The sequence below is a fragment of the Symsagittifera roscoffensis genome, chromosome 6, assembly GCF_963678635.1.
Source record: "Symsagittifera roscoffensis chromosome 6, txSymRosc1.1, whole genome shotgun sequence".
Taxonomy (NCBI): domain Eukaryota; kingdom Metazoa; phylum Xenacoelomorpha; order Acoela; family Convolutidae; genus Symsagittifera; species Symsagittifera roscoffensis.
The window spans coordinates 23424831-23451895 of NC_087067.1; the positions used below are offsets into that span (position 1 = coordinate 23424831).

General features: G+C 33.2%; 1 protein-coding gene across 1 annotated transcript; it reads right to left on the reverse strand.

Moving 5' to 3' along the window:
- LOC134848049 (uncharacterized) lies at window positions 1-24639 on the reverse strand. The gene is made up of 8 exons (XM_063865384.1): window positions 23986-24639; window positions 14738-14864; window positions 14105-14237; window positions 6162-6302; window positions 5923-6035; window positions 5038-5200; window positions 3504-3712; window positions 1-726 (listed from the first exon to the last, which is right to left on the reverse strand). The coding sequence occupies exons 1-8, from the start codon at window positions 24029-24031 to the stop codon at window positions 513-515; spliced, it is 1146 nt and encodes a 381-aa protein (XP_063721454.1). The 5' UTR covers window positions 24032-24639; the 3' UTR covers window positions 1-512.
- Between the last annotated feature and the right edge of the window lie 2426 nt (window positions 24640-27065).

Genomic DNA, 27065 nt, shown 5'->3' on the forward strand with positions numbered 1-27065 from the left:
TGGCAGAAAATCTTGAATTACAGATAAAAACTTCAACAAGGTTTTATTAGACAATGAAATTTTCATTTATTTGAGAAAATCAGCAGGAATTTTGGTTGAAAGTGTACAAAACTTATATGGGTTATTATTCAAACGTTGGTAATTATTCAATTGAAAAATTTATTTTTAGCAAATAGTTTGATGCATAATTAGATAGCGGCGAAATTGGAACTTTTAAAACTCATTTGAAAATAACATATTCACACAAATTATTAGCAAAAAAAGGTTACAGTGGGAGTTTTTTTGCATTCAGGTTTCTGAGTCGCATCTTATCAAATCATCGTTTGTTTCTTAGTTTCCGTTTTTAGTCTCATTTTATTATATCATCATATCATCTCGTTATCGTTGCTTTTTCAGACCTTTTTTTCAGTTTTCTTTTTTTCCCTTTTTTTCGATAGAAGTTAATATCTTCGCATCAATTTTGTTGGCTTTTTGGAATTCTTTCAAGCTTTCGAATTCCTTTCACACTTCGTTCACACCTCTTCCTCTTTCACGTCGTGCGCAGTTGATGGTCGACTGTCCACCTTAACGTCCTCTAATGCCACTCCTTTTTGAGCGTTTGTACCAGCGCTGCTCTTGGTGCTTCCCTGTCGGCTGTTGCCTTTTGAACCAGCCTTCTCCTTCTCCAGGAGTTTCTGGATCTTCACTTCATACTCCTGATCTTTTCGCTTCATTTCTTCATGCTTCCTGCAACACGCACTCAGTATAACTATAGTACCAATTATAGTAAAATATAAATATTAAATTAAAAATATAAATTTTACTATAATATAATCATAGTAAAATTAATACCAATTTGTTAGCAATATCCCTTTTCGGTTAAATAATCAAAACAAAATCGATTAAACTAAAACTGCTTATTTTGACATTGGAACACAATTGTTCAATATTTATTCCAGCTGGTAAAAACTAAGCAAAAAGCACCCTTCTGATAATAATGCTCAATTCAAAAAAGTTCGACAAAAATTTGCCGAGGCATCGTAGAAGAAAGAAAGCCGAGATCTGACGAGACAAAAAAGTTTCGCGGGGCAGGGACTGATCTAGGGTTTTTTGGTATGAGAGGAGCAGATTTTAAAAAATTTTGCCGACTTTTTTTAAGTCGACCCCCAATCCGCCTTGATCTTACGGCAGAAAGACACTTATGCGCCGATAACGCATAAAAGTACTAAGGAAAAAGGTTTGCAATACAATTATTTGCCAAAGACATCAATTTTAATTGATTTATTACAGAATCTTTCATTTTACCTAAAATTCGAAACAAATTGAGTTTAAATCAATTCAGTTTCATCTGTTATTAGATATAAATAATTGCTAGCTAAACTTGAACTCATATTTAATCGATATGAAATCAATCAAAATTAAATTTTAAGTCAATTTAGATCGTTTTTTACGCATATACTACGTACATTCAACAAATCTCGTAAAATTGATTTTTTTATTACTGTCATGGCGAACTAAGGATTTTCTCGCGGGTTGAGGTGAATTTTCAAAAAAAAAATCTGAGCTTTCCCAAATCACTATGAAGACCGTAATTTGACCAAAATTTGCGCGCCGCAGTCAAAATTTAGAAAATAAAAACTGTAAAAAAGGCTTTTTAGACACTTTTTAATAAAGTTTGACCAAAATGTTGGGTTCTTTGGCGCGCTCTCTCCCCTCAAAATTAGTAAATATTCGCGCCATATGTGTTTTTGTGAAATTTAGCCAAGGTTTCATCAATATTATACACAACTGTTCAAAAAGTGAATCATACAGTGCATTAATATATATACAAGATATACTGAATTGCATACTATATCAAACATATTTCATGATTTTTTTTTTTCAAATTGAGCAAAACTTACAAAACTAATCAACTTATATTGGCAAATTTTGCGTCCAATTTCACGTTTTTTACTCAATTTTTGTTGTTTGTTTAAAAGTGAGACAAAATGTTTTTTGAAAAGCATGGTTTTGAGCAAAAGTTTGTTTGATTTGAAATAGATTTTGAATGAAACAGGAACCAACCAAAAAAACCATCCGACCACCCGCCCCACTATGTGGCCCATCGTTAACTTTTCCCCGAGCCAAGCTTCATTTCAAAAATTAACCCTAATTTATTTAAATTATTTTTATTGATTTCTACGAACTCAAAAATCTCTCCCTGTCATTTATGTGGAAAAATTTAATTTTTTTTTGATGGTTTTTACTTTCTTTGATGTTTTTTTTGTTGATATTACATTTTTTGAAGAAGGATGACAGAATATTGTGGATACTAAGACTTGCCACGTTTTGGGGCCTAAAATTTGCCAGTATGCCCACTTTAAGATAATTATTGCGCGATATATTTGGTTTTTTTAACGCAGGGTTATTTTGTCTTGAAGTCATTCAAAATTTACTTAAGGCTCACAACTTGGTGTTTTTTAATTCTTTGCAATATAAAATATGTCACAGTGTATTTTACATAGCAAGTGAGATGATCGGTTTCAAAAAATATCCCATTTTTTGAAAACATCGTCAAACTTTTTAAGACGAACAATACTCAATAGACCTTAAGCGACAGTAAAAAAGTTCTTGGTTTTTCTATGATACAAGCAGTTTTGTTTTAAATGGATATTTTTTTTTCAGTAAGAAACTGTTGCAATCATTTGCAGAGCATTTTACTTGCACAAACCTGCTTTGTACGAATGATTTTTATGCTGCTCATCATCATCTGTGTAAATGTAAACTTAAGTCCATTTTTTTGTAAAATAAGCAACCGTCAGCCAGACAAAATGCCGGGCTTCAAAACTGTACCGAAAACTTTGTTTGCTTAATATCAAACACGGACACAACAATTTTTTTCTTTTGGCTCATAAAAGTGCTGAGATGTTTTTTTTCTGAGTAGGTGCTATATTGATTAAAAAATAAATTTTCTGTGCCTGAGAAAATAGGCTCGATTTTCAGGGTATCAGCAATCAATTTGGCCAACAATTTGGAATAGACTATAAATTTTTTGTTGATTTTATTTTGAGATTTCAAATAAAGTTACAAAATAATTAACATGAAACGCTGAAAATTAGTTCTGAAAATTGAATTTTGGTTTGTATTTAATTTTGAAGATAGAGTGGTGCAAATTTTTAAAACACTTTTACAGTCACAGACAACTTGAAAAAAACTGGCTGAAAATGCCGTTCTAGGGCATTTTTTGGAAGATTCCTAAAAACTATTTAAAAAATATACTGAGTTTTATTGGCTCGCGCTTTCTTTAGGGTTGGCTTATCATAAATTGTTTTTGTATAACAGCACCAAAATGGGGATCTTTTGAGTGGTTTAGGGGTGGAATTTCTCGACAAGAGCGTACCCTCTATATCTGCTTTTGAAAAGAATAGCCGTTCCATTCATTTTTCTATGTTTCAGCATTTAGTTTCTGAAATAGTTTTTGGGTTGAAATGACTCTAAGTTAATCTCTTGAAATCGAAGAGTTAAAAGTTGGGTTTGATGCTAACTTGCTGGTGTTTTTGAAGAACACGATTCCATATATGACATGGAAGATGATGATGAAGAGCATTAGGAAGATGATGCAACCTATATCTATGGTCCTCGCGTAGTCCTCCTCCTTGAAGGGGGAGATAAGGGCGAAGAGAACTGTCATGAGACAGAGGTAGAGCATCGCTCCTAAGATGTAAGCGTCCAGGTACGTCAAGTATGAGATCACCTATACAAAAAAAAACTTAGCTATGAATTTGAATCCGCGTACTTTATATAATAATGATAATTATTATTATTATTGTTCCGACTTTCGATACGAAAGTAACGGAATATTTGTGCTCGGGGTGGGTTTTTTTTCTTCAGACAAATTTCGACTTTTTAACTAGCCATTTCTGACGGAAATTTTTTAAATCATTCGAAAGGTATTGTTGTCTTGAGCTTAAATTTGAAAAGATATTTCACCTGTGATCATTTTTCGTAAAGTTACGGGGGTTTAAAGATTGCCATTTTGGCCAATTTGCGACAATTAACGCGCGATATATTTCGCGCTATTAACGCGTAAGCGGAGAATTAATCCGTCTTAAAATTGTTCCAAATTGGTTAAAAGAAGCTTATTTGCTACAGTTGGTTTGTTACAAGGAGCGAAATCTTTCCTTTTGTACTTTATATGGCGTGTGGGGGGATGATTTTCATAAAAAATTTCACATTTTAGAAAAAAAAATTCTTTTGTTTTATTTCATTGAATTTTTAAATGTTATTACTGCTCCATAAACCTTAAAAGGCAGTCGGAACATTCAGGGCTTCGCCCTGATACAAGCAGTCTTGTTTATTTTGAAATTGGTATGTTAAATCCAAAGATTGATTTATTCATAATTTCATGCAGTACCAATTTAGAAGATCATCAGGAGATTTTTTGGTCTGTCGAGTGACGTCTCTTCCTCTGGGCAATTATTCTACATTACAGTCCTATTTCATAGTTAGATCTTATTTTAATTTCCAAAAAAAAAACTGTTTAAGGGAAAAGTTTTTTCAATCGTAAATTCGTTTTTTAAAAGAACCTTCAAATTGGAAGGGAAAAATTTATGCTGATAATTTACAAAATTGATTGTATTTTGAAAAACTCTAATTTGGAAAAACACCAGAAATACCAGTTAGTTGTTTATCGAGCGGTTTCTTCAAATTCTTTTTTAATCTTTTTTTTCTGTCTCGAATCGTGGTACTGGTGTTCTTAATTTTCAGCACTTTGCTTTTTTAACTCAGCTGCTGCGATCAGTATGAAAAGATTGAGCGAATTTGAACCAAACGCAGAAATATGTACGCTTAATAAAATACGCTCAGAAAATTCTGAGCTAAACTATAGTCTCGATATAACAAGCACTGACAGGACCTGCGGCATACTCAAGATAGATACAGACGCTTTTTTCTTTAACTATCAGTTTTGAAGGTTATATGACTGTTTTGTTATTCGAAGGTACTTGTTAAAAAAACTGGAATTGTACTATTTTAATATGCATTATTTGAGAAATGGAGAGGGGTTGGGTGGTAGCGTACCGGGAGGTTTCCGGCGACACTGAGTTTGAACGCAACGGCTACTAAGAGGAGAGTCATGGAGCCGCTGATTCGGGAGGTGTTCCATCCGGGGTCAAAGGCGAAACAGGTCAACGACAACACCACCAGACTGAACATCAACATCACATTGTTCACTATGAAGAACCTGAAAACAGAGCTTGTTCACACTCACACACACATCATTGAACTATAATATTGGTCTGAAAACTGCTAATTATTTTTTTTTGGAAAACCTCAAACTGTGGACGACTCAAATTAATTTGAGAACTGCGATTATTTTAGAAACAGCAATGAATCGGAAGTTAAAATTAATCCAAACTAAGATATTAGTTTGAATAAGTTGAGAACTTAAAATAACTATAGCTTTGATTAATTTGCGAAAAGTAATTTTAAAAATAAAAATTGTTTTGAAGAAGAAATTGAAAACAGTCCTTTTGAAAACGAAAAAAGTTTTTACCAAGATGAATAAAATGATGGGCTGAAAAACTGATGTGTTGAAAATTGAAATTTTCAGGAAAAAAAAATCAAGAAAAAACTTCCAACAGTTTATTTTTATTTTCGAAAAAAAGCGTTATTATTTCATAGATTTTAAGATTGCGTCCAGGTCTTCAACATTTAATTTTTGGGAAAACAAAAATAAGAAAACCAGGGACGGATCTAGGTTTTTCTTGAGGCGGGGGGAAGGGATAATTTTCAGAAAAAAATTCAGGGTTGATTGCCTAAAATTGGTTGTCAAAAAATAATATCAAATAGGAAATGGAGGGGACCCTTTGATTGTTGAGGGAGTCAAAACCCTGAAAAAAAAGCGTCCCCCGCCCTCCACCCTATATGCGCCCCTGAAGAAAAGTAGCGCAGGTATTAACTGACTTGGTTCTTCTGGCGACTCTGCACATGGCGATGACACTTCCTGCAGTGTAGCCTTTCTCCACCCTCCTGGCCCTGCCCACCTCCGACTGGGACTCTTCAGGCACGTGCTCAGTCTAAACCACACCACCTTCAAATTACACTGACTGATCACAAGCAGACCAGGAAAGAGACAAGACACTTTGAGAACATTTTACGACTTAAAAGTAGAGAATCATTGTTTGAACAGACAGGGTTTTTACCTCCACATGATTGAACAGAATCCACTCCTCGCCGTCTCTGAAGGTGTCCGGATCCACAGTCCCCACCCGTGACTCATCCACACTCAGTTGGATCTCACTCGCGTGTAGCTCACTCGACACTCGCACCCCTAGATCCTGGATCTAGAAAAATAGAGAGATAGTTAACTAAGGATAAAAAGAGTTAAGACGACTTATCCTCAAGGGAAGGGATCAGAAAACGAGCTTTTCAAATCTTAACGGAGAACCACTAATTTACACCTGCTTTAAATCAACATACAGTTTTTGATAAATTTCTAGAGAGAGGGAGAGAGAGTTAGAGGAAAAAATGTAATTAATCGATTACATAGATAGAAGAAGTTCTTTTCGAAAAAAAAACAAAAATCCAGATCTGGAAAATTGAATTATTAAGCAGAAGCCAACTACTGAGCCAACCAGGAAACGTGTTCCGCGGCTATTCTATATTGACGCAACTTTTCAATTTTTGAAGTGTTGGTAAGTATCTTTAACATGAAAACTCTTTTAAACATCTTAAAGAAAGCTATTTTTCAGACTTTGCCATTACATTCTACTTATTGTGACCTTTAAGCACAATATCAGGGGCATCCCTGAAAGCAGCTCCAAAACAAATATTCCGCCCGTGATTTTTTTTTGTATTCATGGGGTTTAACAATTGCTCTTTTGGGCTGATTCGTGCATGCTATATTGACGCGTAGAGCAAGCAGCGATTTAATCAGCCTCAAAAATGATTTCAATCGAACTGAGGCAACCTAAATGGTCAAAATAAGGCCTACTAGATAAGAAAATGTCACTTTGTAATTATCATGATGTCTGGGGTGAAAAATAATGAAAACAAAAACAAAAATTTAATTGAATTTAAAACCATTACTGTCTTCCTGGAATTTTCATTATTGATTTTGACACAGTAAATTCCATGGGACATTTAATTAATGTTTTAAGGTGACAGATAATAAGGACATTTGTTGAGTAGGCAGAGTGCCAAATTTTTGAGTAGGCGGGAGAAGCGATCGCTTCTCCTTCAGTCCACGTATGTATTGTAATATTTCTTTTTTAATAACGGGATCTCGTGCAGTTTGAAAAAATGAAAGTAATAAATTGCCTAAGCATATTTTCAAGCTTTTTTGAAGTTTTTTAAATTATACCGAAAATTGATGGAATATTGCGGAATATTTCTTTTTTAATAATGGGATCTCGTGCAACTTGAAAAAATGAAAGTAATAAATTGCCTAAGCATATTTTCAAGCTTTCCTGAAGTTTTTTAAATTATACCGAAAACTGGTAGAATATTGTGGAATAATTCTTTTTTAATAACGGGATCTCGTGCAACTTGAAAAGATGAAAGTAACAAAATTGCCTAAGCATATTTTCAAGCTTTCTTGAAGTTTTTTAAATTATACCGAAAATTGGTGGAATATTGTGGAATATTTCTTTTTTAATAACGGGATCTCGTGCAGTTTGAAAAAATGAAAATAATAAATTGCCTAAGCATATTTTCAAGCTTTCTTGAAGTTTTTTAAATTATACCGAAAATTGATGGAATATTGCGGAATATTTCTTTTTTAATAACGGGATCTCGTGCAACTTGAAAAAATGAAAGTAATAAATTGCCTAAGCATATTTTCAAGCTTTCCTGAAGTTTTTTAAATTATACCGAAAACTGGTGGAATATTGTGGAATAATTCATTTTTAATAACGGGATCTCGTGCAACTTGAAAAGATGAAAGTAACAAAATTGCCTAAGCATATTTTCAAGCTTTCTTGAAGTTTTTTAAATTATACCGAAAATTGGTGGAATATTGTGGAGTATTTCTTTTTTAATAACGGGATCTCGTGCAGTTTGAAAAAATGAAAATAATAAATTGCCTAAGCATATTTTCAAGCTTTCCTGAAGTTTTTTAAATTATACCGAAAATTGATGGAATATTGCGGAATATTTCTTTTTTAATAACGGGATCTCGTGCAACTTGAAAAAATGAAAGTAATAAATTGCCTTAGCATATTTTCAAGCTTTCCTGAAGTTTTTTAAATTATACCGAAAACTGGTGGAATATTGTGGAATAATTCTTTTTTAATAACGGGATCTCGTGCAACTTGAAAAGATGAAAGTAACAAAATTGCCTAAGCATTATTTCAAGCTTTCTTGAAGTTTTTTAAATTATACCGAAAATTGATCGAATATTGCGGAATATTTCTTTTTTAATAACGGGATCTCGTGCAACTTGAAAAAATGAAAGTAATAAATTGCCTAGGCATATTTTCAAGCTTTCTTGAAGTTTTTTAAATTATACCGAAAATTGATGGAATATTGCGGAATATTTCTTTTTTAATAACGGGATCTCGTGCAACTTGAAAAAATGAAAGTAATAAATTGCCTAAGCATATTTTCAAGCTTTCCTGAAGTTTTTTAAATTATACCAAAAACTGGTGGAATATTGTGGAATAATTCTTTTTTAATAACGGGATCTCGTGCAACTTGAAAAGATGAAAGTAAAAAAATTGCCTAAGCATATTTTCAAGCTTTCTTGAAGTTTTTTAAATTATACCGAAAATTGGTGGAATATTGTGGAATATTTCTTTTTTAATAACGGGATCTCGTGCAGTTTGAAAAAATGAAAGTAATAAATTGCCTAAGCATATTTTCAAGCTTTTTTGAAGTTTTTTAAATTATACCGAAAATTGATGGAATATTGCGGAATATTTCTTTTTTAATAATGGGATCTCGTGCAACTTGAAAAAATGAAAGTAATAAATTGTCTAAGCATATTTTCAAGCTTTCCTGAAGTTTTTTAAATTATACCGAAAACTGGTGGAATATTGTGGAATAATTCTTTTTTAATAACGGGATCTCGTGCAACTTGAAAGATGAAAGTAACAAAATTGCCTAAGCATATTTTCAAGCTTTCTTGAAGTTTTTTAAATTATACCGAAAATTGGTGGAATATTGTGGAATATTTCTTTTTTAATAACGGGATCTCGTGCAGTTTGAAAAAATGAAAATAATAAATTGCCTAAGCATATTTTCAAGCTTTCTTGAAGTTTTTTAAATTATACCGAAAATTGATGGAATATTGCGGAATATTTCTTTTTTAATAACGGGATCTCGTGCAACTTGAAAAAATGAAAGTAATAAATTGCCTAAGCATATTTTCAAGCTTTCCTGAAGTTTTTTAAATTATACCGAAAACTGGTGGAATATTGTGGAATAATTCATTTTTAATAACGGGATCTCGTGCAACTTGAAAAGATGAAAGTAACAAAATTGCCTAAGCATATTTTCAAGCTTTCTTGAAGTTTTTTAAATTATACCGAAAATTGGTGGAATATTGTGGAGTATTTCTTTTTTAATAACGGGATCTCGTGCAGTTTGAAAAAATGAAAATAATAAATTGCCTAAGCATATTTTCAAGCTTTCCTGAAGTTTTTTAAATTATACCGAAAATTGATGGAATATTGCGGAATATTTCTTTTTTAATAACGGGATCTCGTGCAACTTGAAAAAATGAAAGTAATAAATTGCCTAAGCATATTTTCAAGCTTTCCTGAAGTTTTTTAAATTATACCGAAAACTGGTGGAATATTGTGGAATAATTCTTTTTTAATAACGGGATCTCGTGCAACTTGAAAAGATGAAAGTAACAAAATTGCCTAAGCATATTTTCAAGCTTTCTTGAAGTTTTTTAAATTATACCGAAAATTGGTGGAATATTGTGGAATATTTCTTTTTTAATAACGGGATCTCGTGCAGTTTGAAAAAATGAAAATAATAAATTGCCTAAGCATATTTTCAAGCTTTCTTGAAGTTTTTTAAATTATACCGAAAATTGATGGAATATTGCGGAATATTTCTTTTTTAATAACGGGATCTCGTGCAACTTGAAAAAATGAAAGTAATAAATTGCCTAAGCATATTTTCAAGCTTTCCTGAAGTTTTTTAAATTATACCGAAAACTGGTGGAATATTGTGGAATAATTCATTTTTAATAACGGGATCTCGTGCAACTTGAAAAGATGAAAGTAACAAAATTGCCTAAGCATATTTTCAAGCTTTCTTGAAGTTTTTTAAATTATACCGAAAATTGGTGGAATATTGTGGAGTATTTCTTTTTTATTAACGGGATCTCGTGCAGTTTGAAAAAATGAAAATAATAAATTGCCTAAGCATATTTTCAAGCTTTCCTGAAGTTTTTTAAATTATACCGAAAATTGATGGAATATTGCGGAATATTTCTTTTTTAATAACGGGATCTCGTGCAACTTGAAAAAATGAAAGTAATAAATTGCCTAAGCATATTTTCAAGCTTTCCTGAAGTTTTTTAAATTATACCGAAAACTGGTGGAATATTGTGGAATAATTCTTTTTTAATAACGGGATCTCGTGCAACTTGAAAAGATGAAAGTAACAAAATTGCCTAAGCATTATTTCAAGCTTTCTTGAAGTTTTTTAAATTATACCGAAAATTGATCGAATATTGCGGAATATTTCTTTTTTAATAACGGGATCTCGTGCAACTTGAAAAAATGAAAGTAATAAATTGCCTAAGCATCTTTTCAAGCTTTCTTGAAGTTTTTTAAATTATACCGAAAATTGATGGAATATTGCGGAATATTTCTTTTTTAATAACGGAATCTCGTGCAACTTGAAAAAATGAAAGTAATAAATTGCCTAAGCATATTTTCAAGCTTTCCTGAAGTTTTTTAAATTATACCAAAAACTGGTGGAATATTGTGGAATAATTCTTTTTTAATAACGGGATCTCGTGCAACTTGAAAAGATGAAAGTAACAAAATTGCCTAAGCATATTTTCAAGCTTTCTTGAAGTTTTTTAAATTATACCGAAAATTGGTGGAATATTGTGGAATATTTCTTTTTTAATAACGGGATCTCGTGCAGTTTGAAAAAATGAAAGTAATAAATTGCCTAAGCATATTTTCAAGCTTTCTTGAAGTTTTTTAAATTATACCGAAAATTGATGGAATATTGCGGAATATTTCTTTTTTAATAACGGGATCTCGTGCAACTTGAAAAAATGAAAGTAATAAATTGCCTAAGCATATTTTCAAGCTTTCCTGAAGATTTTTAAATTATACCGAAAACTGGTGGAATATTGTAGAATAATTCTTTTTTAATAACGGGATCTCGTGCAACTTGAAAAGATGAAAGTAACAAAATTGCCTAAGCATATTTTCAAGCTTTCTTGAAGTTTTTTAAATTATACCGAAAATTGGTGGAATATTGTGGAATATTTCTTTTTTAATAACGGGATCTCGTGCAACTTGAAAAAATGAAAGTAATAAATTGCCTAAGCATATTTTCAAGCTTTCTTGAAGTTTTTTAAATTATACCAAAAATTGGTGGAATATTGTGGAATATTTCTTTTTTAATAACGGGATCTCGTGCAACTTGAAAAAATGAAAGTAATAAATTGCCTAAGCATATTTTCAAGCTTTCTTGAAGTTTTTTAAATTATACCAAAAATTAGTGGAATATTGTGGAATATTTCTTTTTTAATAACGGGATCTCGTGCAACTTGAAAAAATGAAAGTAATAAATTGCCTAAGCAAACTTTCAAGCTTTCCTGAAGTTTTTTAAATTATACCGAAAACTGGTGGAATATTGTGGAATATTTTTTTAAATAACGGGATTTCGTGCAACTTGAAAAAATGAAAGTAATAAATTGCCTAAGCATTTTTTTAAGCTTTCTTGAAGTTTTTTTAAATTATACCAAAAATTGGTGGAATATTGTGGAATAATTTTTTTTTAATAACGGGATCTCGTGCAACTTGAAAAGATGAAAGTAACAAAATTGCCTAAGCATATTTTCAAGCTTCATGAAGTTTTTTAAATTATACCAAAACTTGGTGTAATATTGTGGAATATTTCTGTTTTAATAACGGGATCTCGTGCAACTTGAAAAAATTGAAAGTAATAAATTGCCTAAACAAACTTTCAAACTTTCTAGAATTTTTTTAAATTATACCGAAAATTGGTGGAATATTTCTTTTTTAATAACGGGATCTCGTGCAACTTGAAAAAATGAAAGTAATAAATTGCCTAAGCAAACTTTCAAGCTTTCCTGAAGTTTTTTAAATTATACCGAAAACTGGTGGAATATTGTGGAATATTTTTTTAAATAACGGGATCTCGTGCAACTTGAAAAAATGAAAGTAATAAATTGCCTGATCATTTTTTTAAGCTTTCTTGAAGTTTTTTCTAAATTATACCGAAAATTGGTGGAATATTTTGGAATATTTCTTTTTTAATAACGGGATCTCGTGCAACTTGAAAAGATGAAAGTAACAAAATTGCCTAAGCATATTTTCAAGCTTCATGAAGTTTTTTAAATTATACCAAAAATTGATGTAATATTGTGGAATATTTCGTTTTTAATAACGGGATCTCGTGCAACTTGAAAAAATGAAAGTAATAAATTGCCTAAGCAAACTTTCAAACTTTCTAGAAATTTTTTAAATTATACCGAAAATTGATCGAGAAAGTCGAAAATACCAAAATTTGGTTGAGAAAGTCAAAAAATACCAACACTCGACCAAAAAATTTGGTCGCTTGTGGAACCTGATCTAAACTACATCTTATGATTGGATAAATTAGATATTTTACCAACATAAAACCAACATAAAACGTTATCACATAACAGGACCTCTCAAAGAAACCGCACGAAATCATACTCCCATTGCTGGCCTAACCCACCAGAGAGGACGTCCTGAGCATGCTCTATAGCCGGCCTAACCCACCGCGCTACATCCAAGCTTTGTGATCACTTTTCTATTTTTAATAAGAGGTACTCAAGGGTGAGTAACTCTTCAAAATAACCGAACTAAAACAAAATGCTTTTGTGAAAACAACTAACTAAATTCATAATTAAAAAACTGAACTAATAAAAATTTCATACAATGTAAATTATACCTTGCAGTATATAGATCAGCACACAACAACAAAGACGAACATCCAAAGACAAAATAACCCCACTACACTCGAACAAGAATGGCTAACCACAACCGATATGCCGTCCACAATCACAACTCAAAGGATTTAGAGTACGACTTGACTTCGCAGAAAAGGACTTCATTGAACTAGACCAATGACCACCTCGATGTTCAAGTATACGTACAGATCCGAGTTACAAGGCATTCCCTGCACGCACAATCTCCACGCCATTCCCAGACGAGGTTGAACACAAAACAAGTTCTCTACATAATACAGAAAAACCCGTCATAGCAAACCATTTTGAAATCAGATTGATTTCATTGGGAAAAAACACAGTCGTTGTCACGAGAAGACACAACGATTGATGCCCCTAAAACCAGCGTCCTGGAACTTCTCTAACAAGAGGAACCGGACAAGAATACGATGTTCGCCAAATACAAACGTTCATCATCCATCCTTTGAATTGCAGAAAGATAATTCTAAAAAACTCTGTAAAACCCGGATGGGTGGAACCTGATCTAAACTACATTTTATGATTGGATAAATTAGATATTTTACCACTGTAAAGTATTTAATATTAACCAATCATGATCCATCTAACTAACAACCCACTTATTTGTAAGTGCTGAAATTACTTGTAATTTCAGCACCAGAGAGATTTGAATTTAACTTAGAAATTAGTTGTCTCTCCAAGAGAACTTCAGCAGCCGCAACAAACCAGTATACCCTAGATCTATTGAGCCTAGCAGAGACTAATTAAACACCCTGAGACTAGAAAGTATAAGAGTAAGATTAGGATCGGTATTAGACTAAGAAGTTGCACGAATCTATCCGGCCGAAAATATGATAGCGTGACGAGCAGACGGTGTACCCTATCCGAAATTGCTCTATGAGTTAACCACATCGGTCCTAACTCACTTGGTAAAGTGGAAACTATAAAAAGCATATCTACTGGGTATATTAGCCCATCAAGCCTACTCACATCTCTGGGGAAGCTCTTGAGTTCCATGTTCTCGTAGAATACGCCCCGCAGTCTCCAGCTGAGGGTGTGGTACTCCCGCTTGCCCCTCCCCTCCCCCAAATCCATCACATTCTTATTCTCCCACGTCTTTTCCCTAAATTATTTGATATACGTCAAAACATCTATCGGTACTGTTGCATAGGTGTATTGTTTTTTTTATGTTACGTATTTGCTAGAATCATAAATCCATTTCGGTAGAAAATTTCAGACCATAGGCCATTATTTCTAAATCTTAACTCTAAAATGCCGACAAGAAAGTTCAAAAATTTAAAGTACAATTTGAAAATTAACTTTAGTTTGAAGCATTTGCAGCAGTTTTCAAATATTGCAAAATGAATGATATTATTCATGCAATATCACAAGCTTAAAAAATATTATAAGAAAATATTATAAGTGAAACATGTTTGTTTTTTTCTTAAAAAAAACAGTTCTTCAGTTAAATTTTTTTGCGTTCCAAGTTTACTTTCAGAGTGATCCTTTTGGGAATTTTTTTTCTCATAAAGTTTTCCGTGTATTTGCATTATTATCTGCATTACTTGCATTAATATCTGAACTCAGCGAAAAGCAACAACATATCTGTATGTGATTTCTTACTTGACGGTGCTTTCTAGATTGGTCACGACTAGTTTGGGGTCGAATGGCTCCTCCTCTGGCGTCGACACCCACCTCGCCTCAATCAACACTTCCGCACTGAAGCTCTGCGATTTAGTGTCCACGTCGCCTGAAATTGAAACGTCCTTATGGCTTTACCATGACCTCGTTATAAATTTGTCATGACACTTTGGATAGATTATACCATGACTTCGTATTGAATATATCATTACCTCGTTATGACTTCGTCATAACCTCGTTATGACTTTGTCATGACTCGGATAGACTATATCATGACTTCGTATTAAATATATCATGACCTCGTTATGACTTCATCATGAGCTCGTTATGAATTTCGTCATGACCTCTTTGTAAACAGAATGTCATCAACAAATCAATGGACAAACTTGGAGACTGCCTAATACATGATCTGCAGCTCAATATAGAATATTAAGACTCATCTGCAGAACTACTTAAGAGCTATGAAATAGAAGTGAACAAGATTGCTGATATCTGGATAAACGTATGAAATATCAGGGCAAAGCCCTAAATGTTTCGACTGTCCCTTAACTCATATCGAGTAGATTTTGAGGGAAAAGCATTGAAAAGCTGTAAATTTTGAACAATAAAAAATTTAAAACTCTGAGTCGTACGAAATTAATACGACCAATTAGCTAGCCTCAATTTAACTTGGAATGTTTTTAGTGTGCGGGAAAATTAGCCACACAAAAACAATTCGCATTACGCTCTCAACATTATGAACAAACTCTTCAAAGGCGGGCGTTCAGCAATGCCGAAGTACAATAGTGCCGAAAATGAAAAAGTTTTCAACAGTGCCGAAAATTGATGTTTTTCGGCACTGTTGAACAAAAATTTTAATTTCGGAGCTCTTGACTTCGGCCCAGTTGAACGCCCCTCTAAGGGCATCACAATAGTGCCGAAGTACAACAGTGCCGAAAATAAATTTATTGTTCAACAGTTCCAAAAATCATCAGTTTTTGGCACTGCTGTACTTCGGCACTGTTGTACTGCCCCCTTCAAAGCGGCATAATTTAGCCTAGAACATGGCCAATTTGACAATTTTCAATTTGACAATTTTCAACAAATTTACAGAAAATAATTGGAGGAGGTAAAATATCTTTTTATATTTGAACTCAAGAAGTCGATATTTTCAATGGATTATAAAAAAAAATCGGCGAAAATTGACCGAATAAAAAGAACCGAGCATAAATTTTCCGGTTTTTTTCGAAAGTTGGAACAATAAGTATCCATGTTTGAATATTTATTGTTCCAATTTTTGTAACAAAAGTAATGGAATATTTGTGCTCGGGGTGGGTTTTTTTTTAAACTAGCCGTTTAAGACAAAATTTTTTGATAAAATTCAGAAACTATTAATGTCTTGAGCTTAAATTTGAAAAAATATTTCACCTGTGAACATTTTTGGTAAAATTATGCGGGCTTAAATATTACCATTGGGGCTAACTTGGGACATTTTATGCGCGATAGATATAGCGCTATTAACACGTAAGCGGAGATTTAATCTGTCTTAAAAATAGTTCCAAATTGGTTCAAGAAAGCTTATATGCCATAATTATTTTGTTTATAGGATCAAAATTTATCACTTTGTACTTAATATGGCGTGTGTAGATCACAAAAAATCTCAAATTAAAAAAAAACTAACTTTATTATTGTACATTTTAATTTTGTCATGTTATTATTGCTCCACAGACCCTAAAAGCCAGTCGAAACATTCAGGGTTTCACCCTGATACGAGCAGTCTAGTTTAAAACTACCCAGCTCTTCATCCACAACACGCCTTGCCAAATTGGTGCTGACATATATTGAGACTAGTAGCATAGTATTAGTTTGGCAGTTTTTCGAACGCCGAGCAATTCGACTGGCTGAAGAGTTACGCAGTTAGGCGCCTTTTAGATACAGAATCTAGTTAACAATCTCCACCCGTTATAAGAATATAATTTACTGTATTTATAATTTACTGTGTTTATTTATAGGGGTGGAGATTTTTAATTAGGTTCCATAGGGCTGGGAGATTGTTCAGTAGATCCAAGATACAAGATTGATCGCAACAGGGAAAAACCATAAACGTTCTGACAGTCCTTTAAAAAAATTGCGGAAAATAAGAAAAAAATAAAGTATATTCAAGCAAAAATAAATCAATTTCTCGTTCGGTTTTTTTGTATCCTCACACGGAATCTCTAGTACAAAATAATTCAATAATAATAAAAACTTCAACTAGTGATAATTGTTTGGAACAGGTAACTTGTCGCAATGCAAGGTTGAATTAGATCTGAGCCTAAATACTTAACGCGTCTCACGCTACGTGTTAAGAGAACTGGTTAATAGCGCGCTGCCTTTACCCGCAAATGGCAAAACTCAAACAACATGAATTTGCTTAGTTTTTGATTTTGTGCTTTTGATTTTGTAGTACGATTTTTTTCATTGTTTTACAAACTTTGCGTCACAAAATCGATAGTGATCTGAAAACACCATTTGTCACGATTTGCGAAGAGTAGATAAAAGAGATCGAAGGACTCGCATAAATAAATCCAACAGTTGCTGACACTGGTCATTTTCAAAAACACAATTTTATTCAAAATGCTAACAGATGATTTTTTTGAGCCTCGAGATAGCCCAAAACTTAGTCGTCAGCTACAAAACTGAACCTCGGCGCGAAAAGCAGGGCTGTAAAAATATATTTTGCATATATGTATATTGGTAATAAAACAATTCTTTTTTTGACAGAGAAAAATGTTCATATTTATTTTATCAGAACAATTTTTGTTCAAAGATAAGCGTGACATAAATTTTGGTCGCGAAATAGGGGACAATTTCCAATGCTTATTGTTCACCTCGCCTTACTCGTTCACAGTATTTTGTTCCTGGCAAAAGTCCGATCTGTGTTCTGCCCATTAACTTTCAGGGAGAATTTTTTTAAACATGTAAATAAATGTGTCTGAATTGTAGGGACTGTGAACATGATTATCAATAAATGATTTTCCAAACAGCTTTTGTCTATGACTTACAAAAAAATTATTTGTCATTTCTATTTTCACCAATGAAAAAAAAAAGTAAAAATACATATTTTTTCAAATCATTTTTAATTTTAAAAATAGATTTTTATAGCCTTGGCTAGTAGTGATATGCTTTGAGTTTAGTTGCGCTTAGGTAAGAACGCGTATCTCTGCTTAAATGTTTTGGATTTCATGTGTGGTCCAACAAAGTAGGTACTACTTTCAGTCGCGTAGCTTGCTAATTGGTAAGAAAATCGGCGTTTAATTGGTAAAAAAATAAAGATGTTCGGAAATATACAAAATTTATATAATGAAATTATACAATTTTTTCAATGATATCATGAAAAAATTTAATGAAGATGGCATATTACGACCATGCAATGGATTTATTGACTCATTATAATTAACTTTTGCAGCAAAAATCCACTAAACTCCTTAATATTTGAATATAATCCACAAAAAAAAGTATTGTTGTTCGAAAAGTAAAATTATTTCTGTCCTGCAAATTGCTTTGCTTATTTGGTGTTTGATAGATTTAGAAAAATCAAAAAGTTGACAGCCGCGATTTTAGCATAAAGTTCTATAAAATTGATATCTCTTCTTATAGCCCACCTTCCTTTGTACAGTATACCATGTCCCTCCGCACGACTGAAGACTGAGATATGACTAAGACAAATACTAACAATTTCTTGAAAATTTGTTTTTGAAGCGCGAGGGGTTTTTTGCATGTAACCAATGTAAGTTTAACATGATTGAAAAACTTGAGTTAATCCCCTATAGAGACAAAAAAACTGAAATGGGTTCATTGTAGACGGTTGAAGTTGGTTAAAATTGAATGAAAGGATTACTTCGCATTCGAAAAAAAGTTAAAAATAATCAATTAAAATCGATTTAAAAAGATTTCATCGCGTAGAAAAAAGTAACCTTATAGTTCATGTTTCCTCCGCTACTGCATGATTCGCTACTGAAACAAAGATATAAAAATAAATTGTTTTGTTTTAGGAAAAAGTAGCTCATGTGTGTTTTGTGTTTTCTCCAAGTTATGAAATGTATTGAAGGGATCTTTGACATACCGACACTTGAGCCATAAAACGGTCAAGTACAAAATAGTAGAAGTACGAGAACGCCGAAAAAAATGTTCAGGAGTGTCGAAAACTTTTTAAAAAATAAGATTTTGAAAGGAATTAGGAAAAATTAGCGTATGAACTCGAATAGCAAGTAAAAGCGAGAAAGTTTATGTAATTGCAAATGGCTCACTAAAAACAAACAAACGACTCTCCTAGTTTGCCACAATAACCTTTTGAAAATAAACAATTACTACATTTATAATAAATTTTTCTCAAATTTGAACCCAAAAGAAAATTAGAAAGAAGCTTAGAACTTCCAAAAACATTTTTTTTTGGTTTTACGAAATTTTTTCGCTTTCGGCATTTTTGTACTTTGACAATCTTGAACGCTCTTCAAAAACCAGTTTCAGCATATGCCATTTGCATTTTAAAAGTTATCGCATATGCAATTTCCCTTCTAGGCTTCAAAAGAATTGAGTTAAACGACACTTGGGAGAAAATCTCTGCGTTGATCCATGCTGTTTGATTACGAGAGTGAAGTAAAATTGGACAGGCGCCGGTATAAACAATAAAAATCGTCTGTCTTTAACATGACAATTTGCCAAATGGCCCACTAAACCTTAAGCTAGCTTCGAAACAGATTTGAAGTAGCTCTACGATTGAATCGAAACACACTCGAAATCAAAATCTTTTGACCGCAGGCCGTAGTAGCTAAAACCTAACATTCTGAAAAAATTAATGATCAATATATATATGAAATCATAATTGGATTACGAAGACAATTTCGTATATCAAAATCCAATCAATTGATCAGTTTAAGGGCGTATAATTTGACGGCTTTTTGTCAAACAGTAAGCTGGGCACTTCATGATTGAAGATTTGAAGATAATCAAAGTTTATTTGTATCTTGCTATGCTGTAAACAGGCAAAAGAACATCAAATTCATGCACGTGTTCAGAAAAGGCGTGTGATGGCCAGCAACACTTGCGGAAACTTTGATGGCCTGATCTAAAAAATTCAGAGTTAAAAAATTCAATCAAAAATTCAGAGTTAGAGTAAAATAAAGAGAACGAACCCAGCAAAAATTATTAGTTAAATGCGAAAAAAAATTGATAACGAGGACCGAACTTCTAAGCTAACTACTGCTAATCGTTTCTAAGCCAAAAATGAAACAAGGAGCAAGGCAGGAAGTGAGCGTTCGCGAGCTTCTCTTAAACAAAAAAAAGGGTTTGCTAAATTTTGACTGTTAAATATTCTCTTTTTGAGTTTCTAAAGCAAACTTATGTTTCAGCAGTAGTGCTAGAACTCCTAAATCTTCCGGCTTTTCAATGAAGAAGCTGTCAGCTTCCTGCCCAAATAATGCGAGCTCTTTTAAGTTTATAGAAAACAAAACAGTTCATTTCACATACAGTTATGCTTCAATAAGTCGGCGTAGTGCGCTTCAGTTCTCACAAAAATCCCTCTTGCAGAAATAGAAAATGCATTTCGAGGGACAGATTTTGCTCTGTGAAATTAGCCGTTACCAAAAGCATTTGCTTAAATCAATTTATAACGCTCAGGAGATCTCAGAATGCTATCGAGTTTTTTTATAAGCTCCTCTGTTGAATGAAAAGATGTGGCATTTTAACTTAAAAAAATATCACAAATTGACCCATATAGCCTGTATCAAGGCATAATCTTGGTTTTTCCGACTTGGGCGGATCTAGGTTTTTCTCGATCGGATTTTAAAGTTTTTTTTAAAAAAATTGTCGAACTTTTTAGATGAACACCAAATTGAGTTTCCGAGCACTCCCAAAACACTGGCAGACCGTATTTTGACAAAAAGTTTTGCGCCGCAGCAGCAACAATTTTGACATCTAGAAAGTTTTTAGGGTCAGTCCGTCAAAAATAGATTTTTTTTAAAGTTACAAAAGACGACCATTTGGGTCGGCAGGTGGCGAATCCCTGCGGAGGAAAAAGAGGGGGCATTAACCCCTAATTCCGCCCCTGTTTTAGACTATCTTTCAGCGTTTCTAGAAAAAATGTAATAAAAAAATATTGAGTTGTTGCGTTAAATGATTTTTCGTTCGTTTAGCGTAGAGGTAAGGCGTCCTCTTTAAGAATTTCAGATCGAGTGTTCGAACCCCTACCAAGTAAATGATAGTTTGTGAGGACGAGCACTTACTTGGCGTCCTAGATTCAGGTCCATGATAGCCTGAGCAATTTTGGCTTGATAAATTTTACCACAAAAAAGTACAAAATAGAAGAAAAAGAGTTCATGACAGCCTGAGCAATTTCGGCCACAATAATATTAGCACGTCAAAGTTGCAGACGTGAAAAATGGCTTTGAGAGGTAAAAAAAGCTTGTCTTTGAAACAATGTTCAAACAAATTAACCATAGACACAACTGAAAAGGCTATTGAAAGCTTCTCTGCGATTCGCATAAACCCCGATTGCGATGACTTTTCGTTTTTTTGAAAAACAAGCCGGCACGAAAGCTTTAATGTGGGTAAGAAAAGAGCAGGGGTGGATCTAGGGTTTTCGCTGGGGGGGGGGGGGGGGTGATCGAGTTTCAAAAGAATAATCCGAAAATTTTGTCGACCTTTTGATTTTATGAGCTCTCCAAAATCATTAAAAAACCCTACAAAGACTTTTTTGATAGTTTTGACCCATAAATTTTTCTTTTCGCCGCGCGCTCACCCATAAAACTTAATATACATTGACGAAGGCGTCTTCAGAGAAACGTTAAGGTAAGTCAACCGAAAAAGGATGTCTTAAATTAGTACCAAGGGGTTTGATTGGAATTGATCTTGTTAATTTCCATCCAATGAAACGTAGCCTTGGTGACAGGACAAAGTATCCCATACGAAAGTATCCCATTACAAAATATCCCTTACCAATATATCCCAATGGACACAATAGCCCATTACAAAACAGCCAACGTCAATTAAAATATCCCATAGAGGATTAAAAATTAATTTATGATATAGATTATCAAAGATTGGTGCATATATCTATATCGCAATTTTAAAAAAAATAATTCAACTGCCTCAATTATTTCGAGACGCCATATAGAGATAGTGCTAATGGTAAAATACTATGGCGTAGAAGCAAGGCAGCTAGTTAGTCAGTTGAAAGAAACAGCAAAGTCGCAAACAAACCCTGTAAACAACCAGTTGATAGCAGCTAGCCTCAAGCCTCTGAACAATAATCCGGCAATTCAGCTTTCACTTCCTTCACGTGCAGCCCTGACAAGAACCCTCAATAGAAACAAAATGCAAGGACTACTCGAAGTGATTTCATCAACCGACCGTCACTTCGACATTCCCGATAAATATTTACCTTTTTGTCTACATGATAGTGGAAAAGAAGACAGTGAGCGATTCCTTATTCTCGGGGACATGGAAAATTTAAATGCTCTTCGCACTCATAGCAAAGTTTGGCTTTGTGATGGATTCTTTGAGATATGTCCGTCTCAGTTTTATCAATTGTACAGAGTACATATCCAGATTGGCAGCTTTTGTCCCCCTGTGTTTACGTTTTGCTTAGCAGCAAAAAAGAGTCCACTTACGAAAGGTTTCTTGAAGCCCTGATTAGCCTTATTGGAGACATCGTACGCGAAAAAATTCTCATTGACTTCGAACAAGCTGCCTTAAACATATTTTTGTCCCTATATATTGAACAAGCATCCGCCCCCTCCCCAACCCCTAGTTTTCGGATCAAGACAATTCAGTATTTTGAGGTTGAGACTATTCTTCAAAATCTTCAAGAAAGTTCAGACAAAGAAAATTCAGTTGATTTTTAGTTATAAAAAAGTTCTACCAAAATTGGAGTGTTGAATTGGTCTTAAAAGCATGGGATTGACTTGCTCAACCAACTGTAATTGTACTCAAAACGATAAGTAGGGCAAGCATGAACCAATGTTAATTGCTTAAATCATTATTTGAGGCTTATCAGGTTTGGCAAAAATGTCTCATTTTGAAATTTGATTGATTTTATCACTCAATAGAGTTTTTTCTGAACATTTTGCGGCTGACTAGCTTGTCTAATTTTTATTCAATTTTTAATTTTCTCGAGTTCTCACTTTCAAGTCGTCTAAAATGGCTGTAAAATAATTTCATCAAGTAAATTTAGAGTGATCCTCAGCGCGGAGGATTTTCGTCTCGATTGTCAAAACTAGTCTCAGGGAAAATCACAGGTTAGAAAGGTTATTTCTTACTTTGTTCGAAAGACACAGCAGAAAATGCTCAATTTCTCCGTTAGATGATCAGAATGCTTAGTCATTCAAAAAATCAAAAGTCCCAAATCTGCAGTGTTTGAAGTTTTCTAAAAATTGTATTTTGCGAAGCTATTTAACAAAACTAGTTTTTATTCAACTAACTAAGTCAATTTGGAACAATTTCTGAGGCGGATTTTTGGCTCGAAATGGTCAGTTAAAAAGTCGAAATTTGACTGGAGGAAAAAACACGCCGAGCACAAAAATTTCGTGATTTTATTCAGAAGTTGAAAAACAACCTGATGCAAAAGCTAAATAGCTCCCTTTGAAGTTTAAATTAGCGTGTGGGGCGATTAATTGAAACATAAAAACCAAAAAAAAAATTGTCTTTTTTTCCAATGTTTTTTGACATTTTTTCAATCAAAAATCTTTTTGACTTTAATCAAAAATTGGCTTAATAGCCCAGTCGGAACAACAAATGCTTATCGCTGCTTTAGAAGCAGTCGTGTTAATCTCAAAAAATAAATGCGACTGCCGATATTCCTAAGCAGTGGTGCAATAGTGATTATGAATAATCAACCTATCGTTTTTTGATGTTAAATTCCTGGATTTGAACTTCAGGGTTCTAAGAGAAAGGTTTATTTGAAGGGCTTTGGTTTTATGCGTAGATTTTACCCAATAATATTTGCAAAGCTGCGTAGATTTTACCCTATAATATTTGCAAAGCTGCGTAGATTTTACCCTATAATGTTTGCAAAACTGAAAAAATGCATAAAGGGATCGAAGGTGAATTGAAGTTATAGTGGGCTGGCAAAATTTCTGAAATTCTTGAAGATGTTCATGACTTAGTTTAATTCCAGATTTTAGCTCTGAAACTTACTGCAAAAAAAGGAATTTTAAATTTTAAACTGAATGCAAACCAGTTTAATCAAAATGTAAAATAGATTGAGGTCTTACCTATGAGCAGAAAACAAACTCGAACTCTAACATCTTTATCCCCCATTTCGCCCTGAAATCGTGAACAGATAAAACCAACCAAGCAAACAACTGAATTTACGACCGAAAATAAAGTATAGTCCCAAGTACACTGGAAGGCAAAATTGGTTGTTGATTTATGCCCCAATTTGAAAATAAACTATCAGGAAAATAACTGAGCCAGTTTTTTGGGAATAGAAGAGAGCTTCTGAAATGGTCTCAAAATCAGGTCGAACTATCCCCTTTTGGTATTTCAAGCCAGTCAAAACTATCGCTATAGGTCAGTTCGGTACATATTCAGATTTCATGCGAGGGTTCTCAATATGTTTGGGCAAATTAGGGCGGCTGATTTTATAAAAGCTTTGTAGTTGTATATAGGTTTATCTATACAGGATATTGGAGGCCTGTTTGGTTGAATTGGAAGAGAAATTTTGGGGGGCTGAAGATTAATCACCAGTTAACTTATTCTTCAGAATGGCTCGCGTGTTGTTTTAGAAAGGCGTCAGTTTTTGACAAGAACATATAATTCGAAGTTGGTCGATCACAACGTAAACGTTGATTTTACACCATGCAGAAGTATACAATGTGCTGCAAAATGTATGTTTTTTTTGTACAGTTGGCACGTTTATTAAAGAAACAAGGCGAACGAGTTGTGACAAGTATCTTAAACACAAGTCAGAGGATAAAAAGTAAGTTTTGGATTGTTTAATTAAAGGCTTTGTTGAATATATAATGAACCAAAATAACAGATGTTTTTTTTTCAAAAACAGTAAAAAAAACGTAAGAAAAATGTTTGCAGTTGTTCTGCTGTAGTCGCAAATAATTGTCGCTTTGATGCTAGAACAGATTTATTGATCCTGAACACGCGACGGGGAGTTTTGAATGAATGGTTTTCTCAAAGGAATAAAAGAAACACCAGATTAGAAAAAATGATAGATGAAATCAACTTTGATGATAGGACAGAAAAATTGCCTATACATAAATATTAAAGTAAGATGGGGAACGTTATACTTAAGCTAAAATTACAACGCTCCAAAAATCATAAATTTCCGTCTGGCGGAAATAAAAATCGCTTTCTGAGGAAATACTGTTCCCGCTTGAAATTGGTCTTTCAATAAAAATTGATGAAAGCTTGCGCGAACGGTTTGTAGAGCTCACTTTGCAAGAAGTTCAAAGAAGTGTCATAATAGTACTGAATTGCGTTGATGGTACAAAGTGTGCAAATAAAACAAACATATGATGTACTAAAAACAAGGGAAACGGGTTGCTGCACAGAAATTTCCATTAAAAATTTCATACTTGGTAGTAGCTGAAAAAAGTATGTTTGATTGTTGTTTTTTTCATTTATTTCTGCAGAGCCTTATAAAAAATTGAAAAATTGATTTTTTCAAAACATAAATTGTTCACAAGGACGTCTTATATTACGAGAAATTAGTATAAGAAATCAATAACCGGCCGCCAAACTTGAATGGGAACTCACGGCCTACAGCCTGATAGCAAGCGCCTCATGAGAGCATTCCATCTTTTTATCTTATTAACAATTTGTCAGTGAATCTATTTTTATTCTTTTTTTGTTTCCAAAGAGAAAAAATGTTAAAAAATTCAAAAAACGTACCAGAGAAAAAACCGTAAAAATTAAAAAAGGACAGCAAATATTGATTTTATATGAACTAAACACCATTTCAACCAATGTAAACTCATCAGAGTCTATTGAATATTTATTTGCTACATCATGATTAAATTCATCAAGCTTCGATTTCTTAGTGGTTTCAATTCTTTTTATGTCTTGATCACATTTTCGAAGTTTGATCCCCCGATCAAACTTGTCAAATGTGTACAAACGTTCATGACGCTGAATGATATCTGTTTCATTTTGTTGCTGTTAAGCGTAATTTACTTGATAAAGTTTTCATTTTGTTTTCCTCACTTAAGGACTTTTATACTCCAAATTTAGAGTTGAAACTGATAAAGTAGACGCTGTTGTGCTCAGATCGTAATTTTTTTACGAATACATTGTTGCATCCAAATTTTTTTTCTCCTATATATATAAATTGGAATACGTTTTCAAAATTTTGTTTTCTTCTAATCATTCTTGAATTCCTTGATCTAATGATAATGCACCACAATAAGCTTTGCTGTAATTGCAACTTGAGAAAATTGGTTTCGAGGGTGAAATCAGAAAGAAAAATTCCATGTGGAGTTGAACTGGGACACACAAATTAGATTTTTTCATTGCTGCCGCCTCGCATTGTTCTGAAAAAATTAATTAATCGTCAAAAAAGACACCCAAACATTCAACAGCGACCGTGGGTTTAAGTATTTATAATACCATATAGGGTAAGAAAATTTTATTTACAGCTGTTTATCATGAATTGTGTTTTAAGTGTCTTCACTGCCATTTTGTTAGTATTTACTCATCAAAAACATTTTTTTTGCCGTTTGAATGTTAATTTTGTATACAATTAAAACAATTTTGATATTCCATACAGTGCGTCATTTCACAGTTTCCTAGTAGAGCTCGTTGAGACCATTTGCGCTTTTATTTTCAAAGCATCTCATGGAGCTCTTCAAAAACTGGAAGTAATAACTCATACCAGTTGCAAAATTTTTTCCCACATCTTTGTTGCCAGCGAGACAAAACAACTCTCGTTTTACTATGCTTTATCTCTGCAATCAGTCTCAAAATGGTTTCATCCACCTCATTTAACTTCCGGTCCTTGTTCGTAGTAGACATTCAAAAAATTTCCATTTTTTTAAAATTTAGTGTTAAGTTGAAAAGTGAAAGTCATTTTTTTTTAATATGCAGGACAATTCTTTTTGATTAAACGCACAGAAAAAGTTTTTTAAAAAAAACATTCGGCAAAATTTCTCTATTTGTTTTTTTTTGAGATAGATTTAACTTGCCTCATAATTATGGAAATAATGGGAGATGACTGACCCGTTTTATAAATGTGCTCTCGACATGCTGGTAAGTAGTCTGAAAAGTAGAAGCTCCAATCAACGATCTTGATGTATAGATATTTTTTAATCTGGTAACTTCTGGGGCACAATTTTTTCAGTTT

Coding starts and splice junctions, on each gene's coding strand:
- LOC134848049 (XM_063865384.1), bottom strand. CDS start 24,031: ATGGGGGATAAAGATGTTAGAGTTCGAGTTTGTTTTCTGCTCATAG. Junction 14,238..14,737: donor AATCTAGAAAGCACCGTCAA/GTAAGAAATCAC, acceptor CAAATAATTTAG/GGAAAAGACGTGGGAGAATA. Junction 5,201..5,922: donor AGAGTCGCCAGAAGAACCAA/GTCAGTTAATAC, acceptor CTCTGTTTTCAG/GTTCTTCATAGTGAACAATG.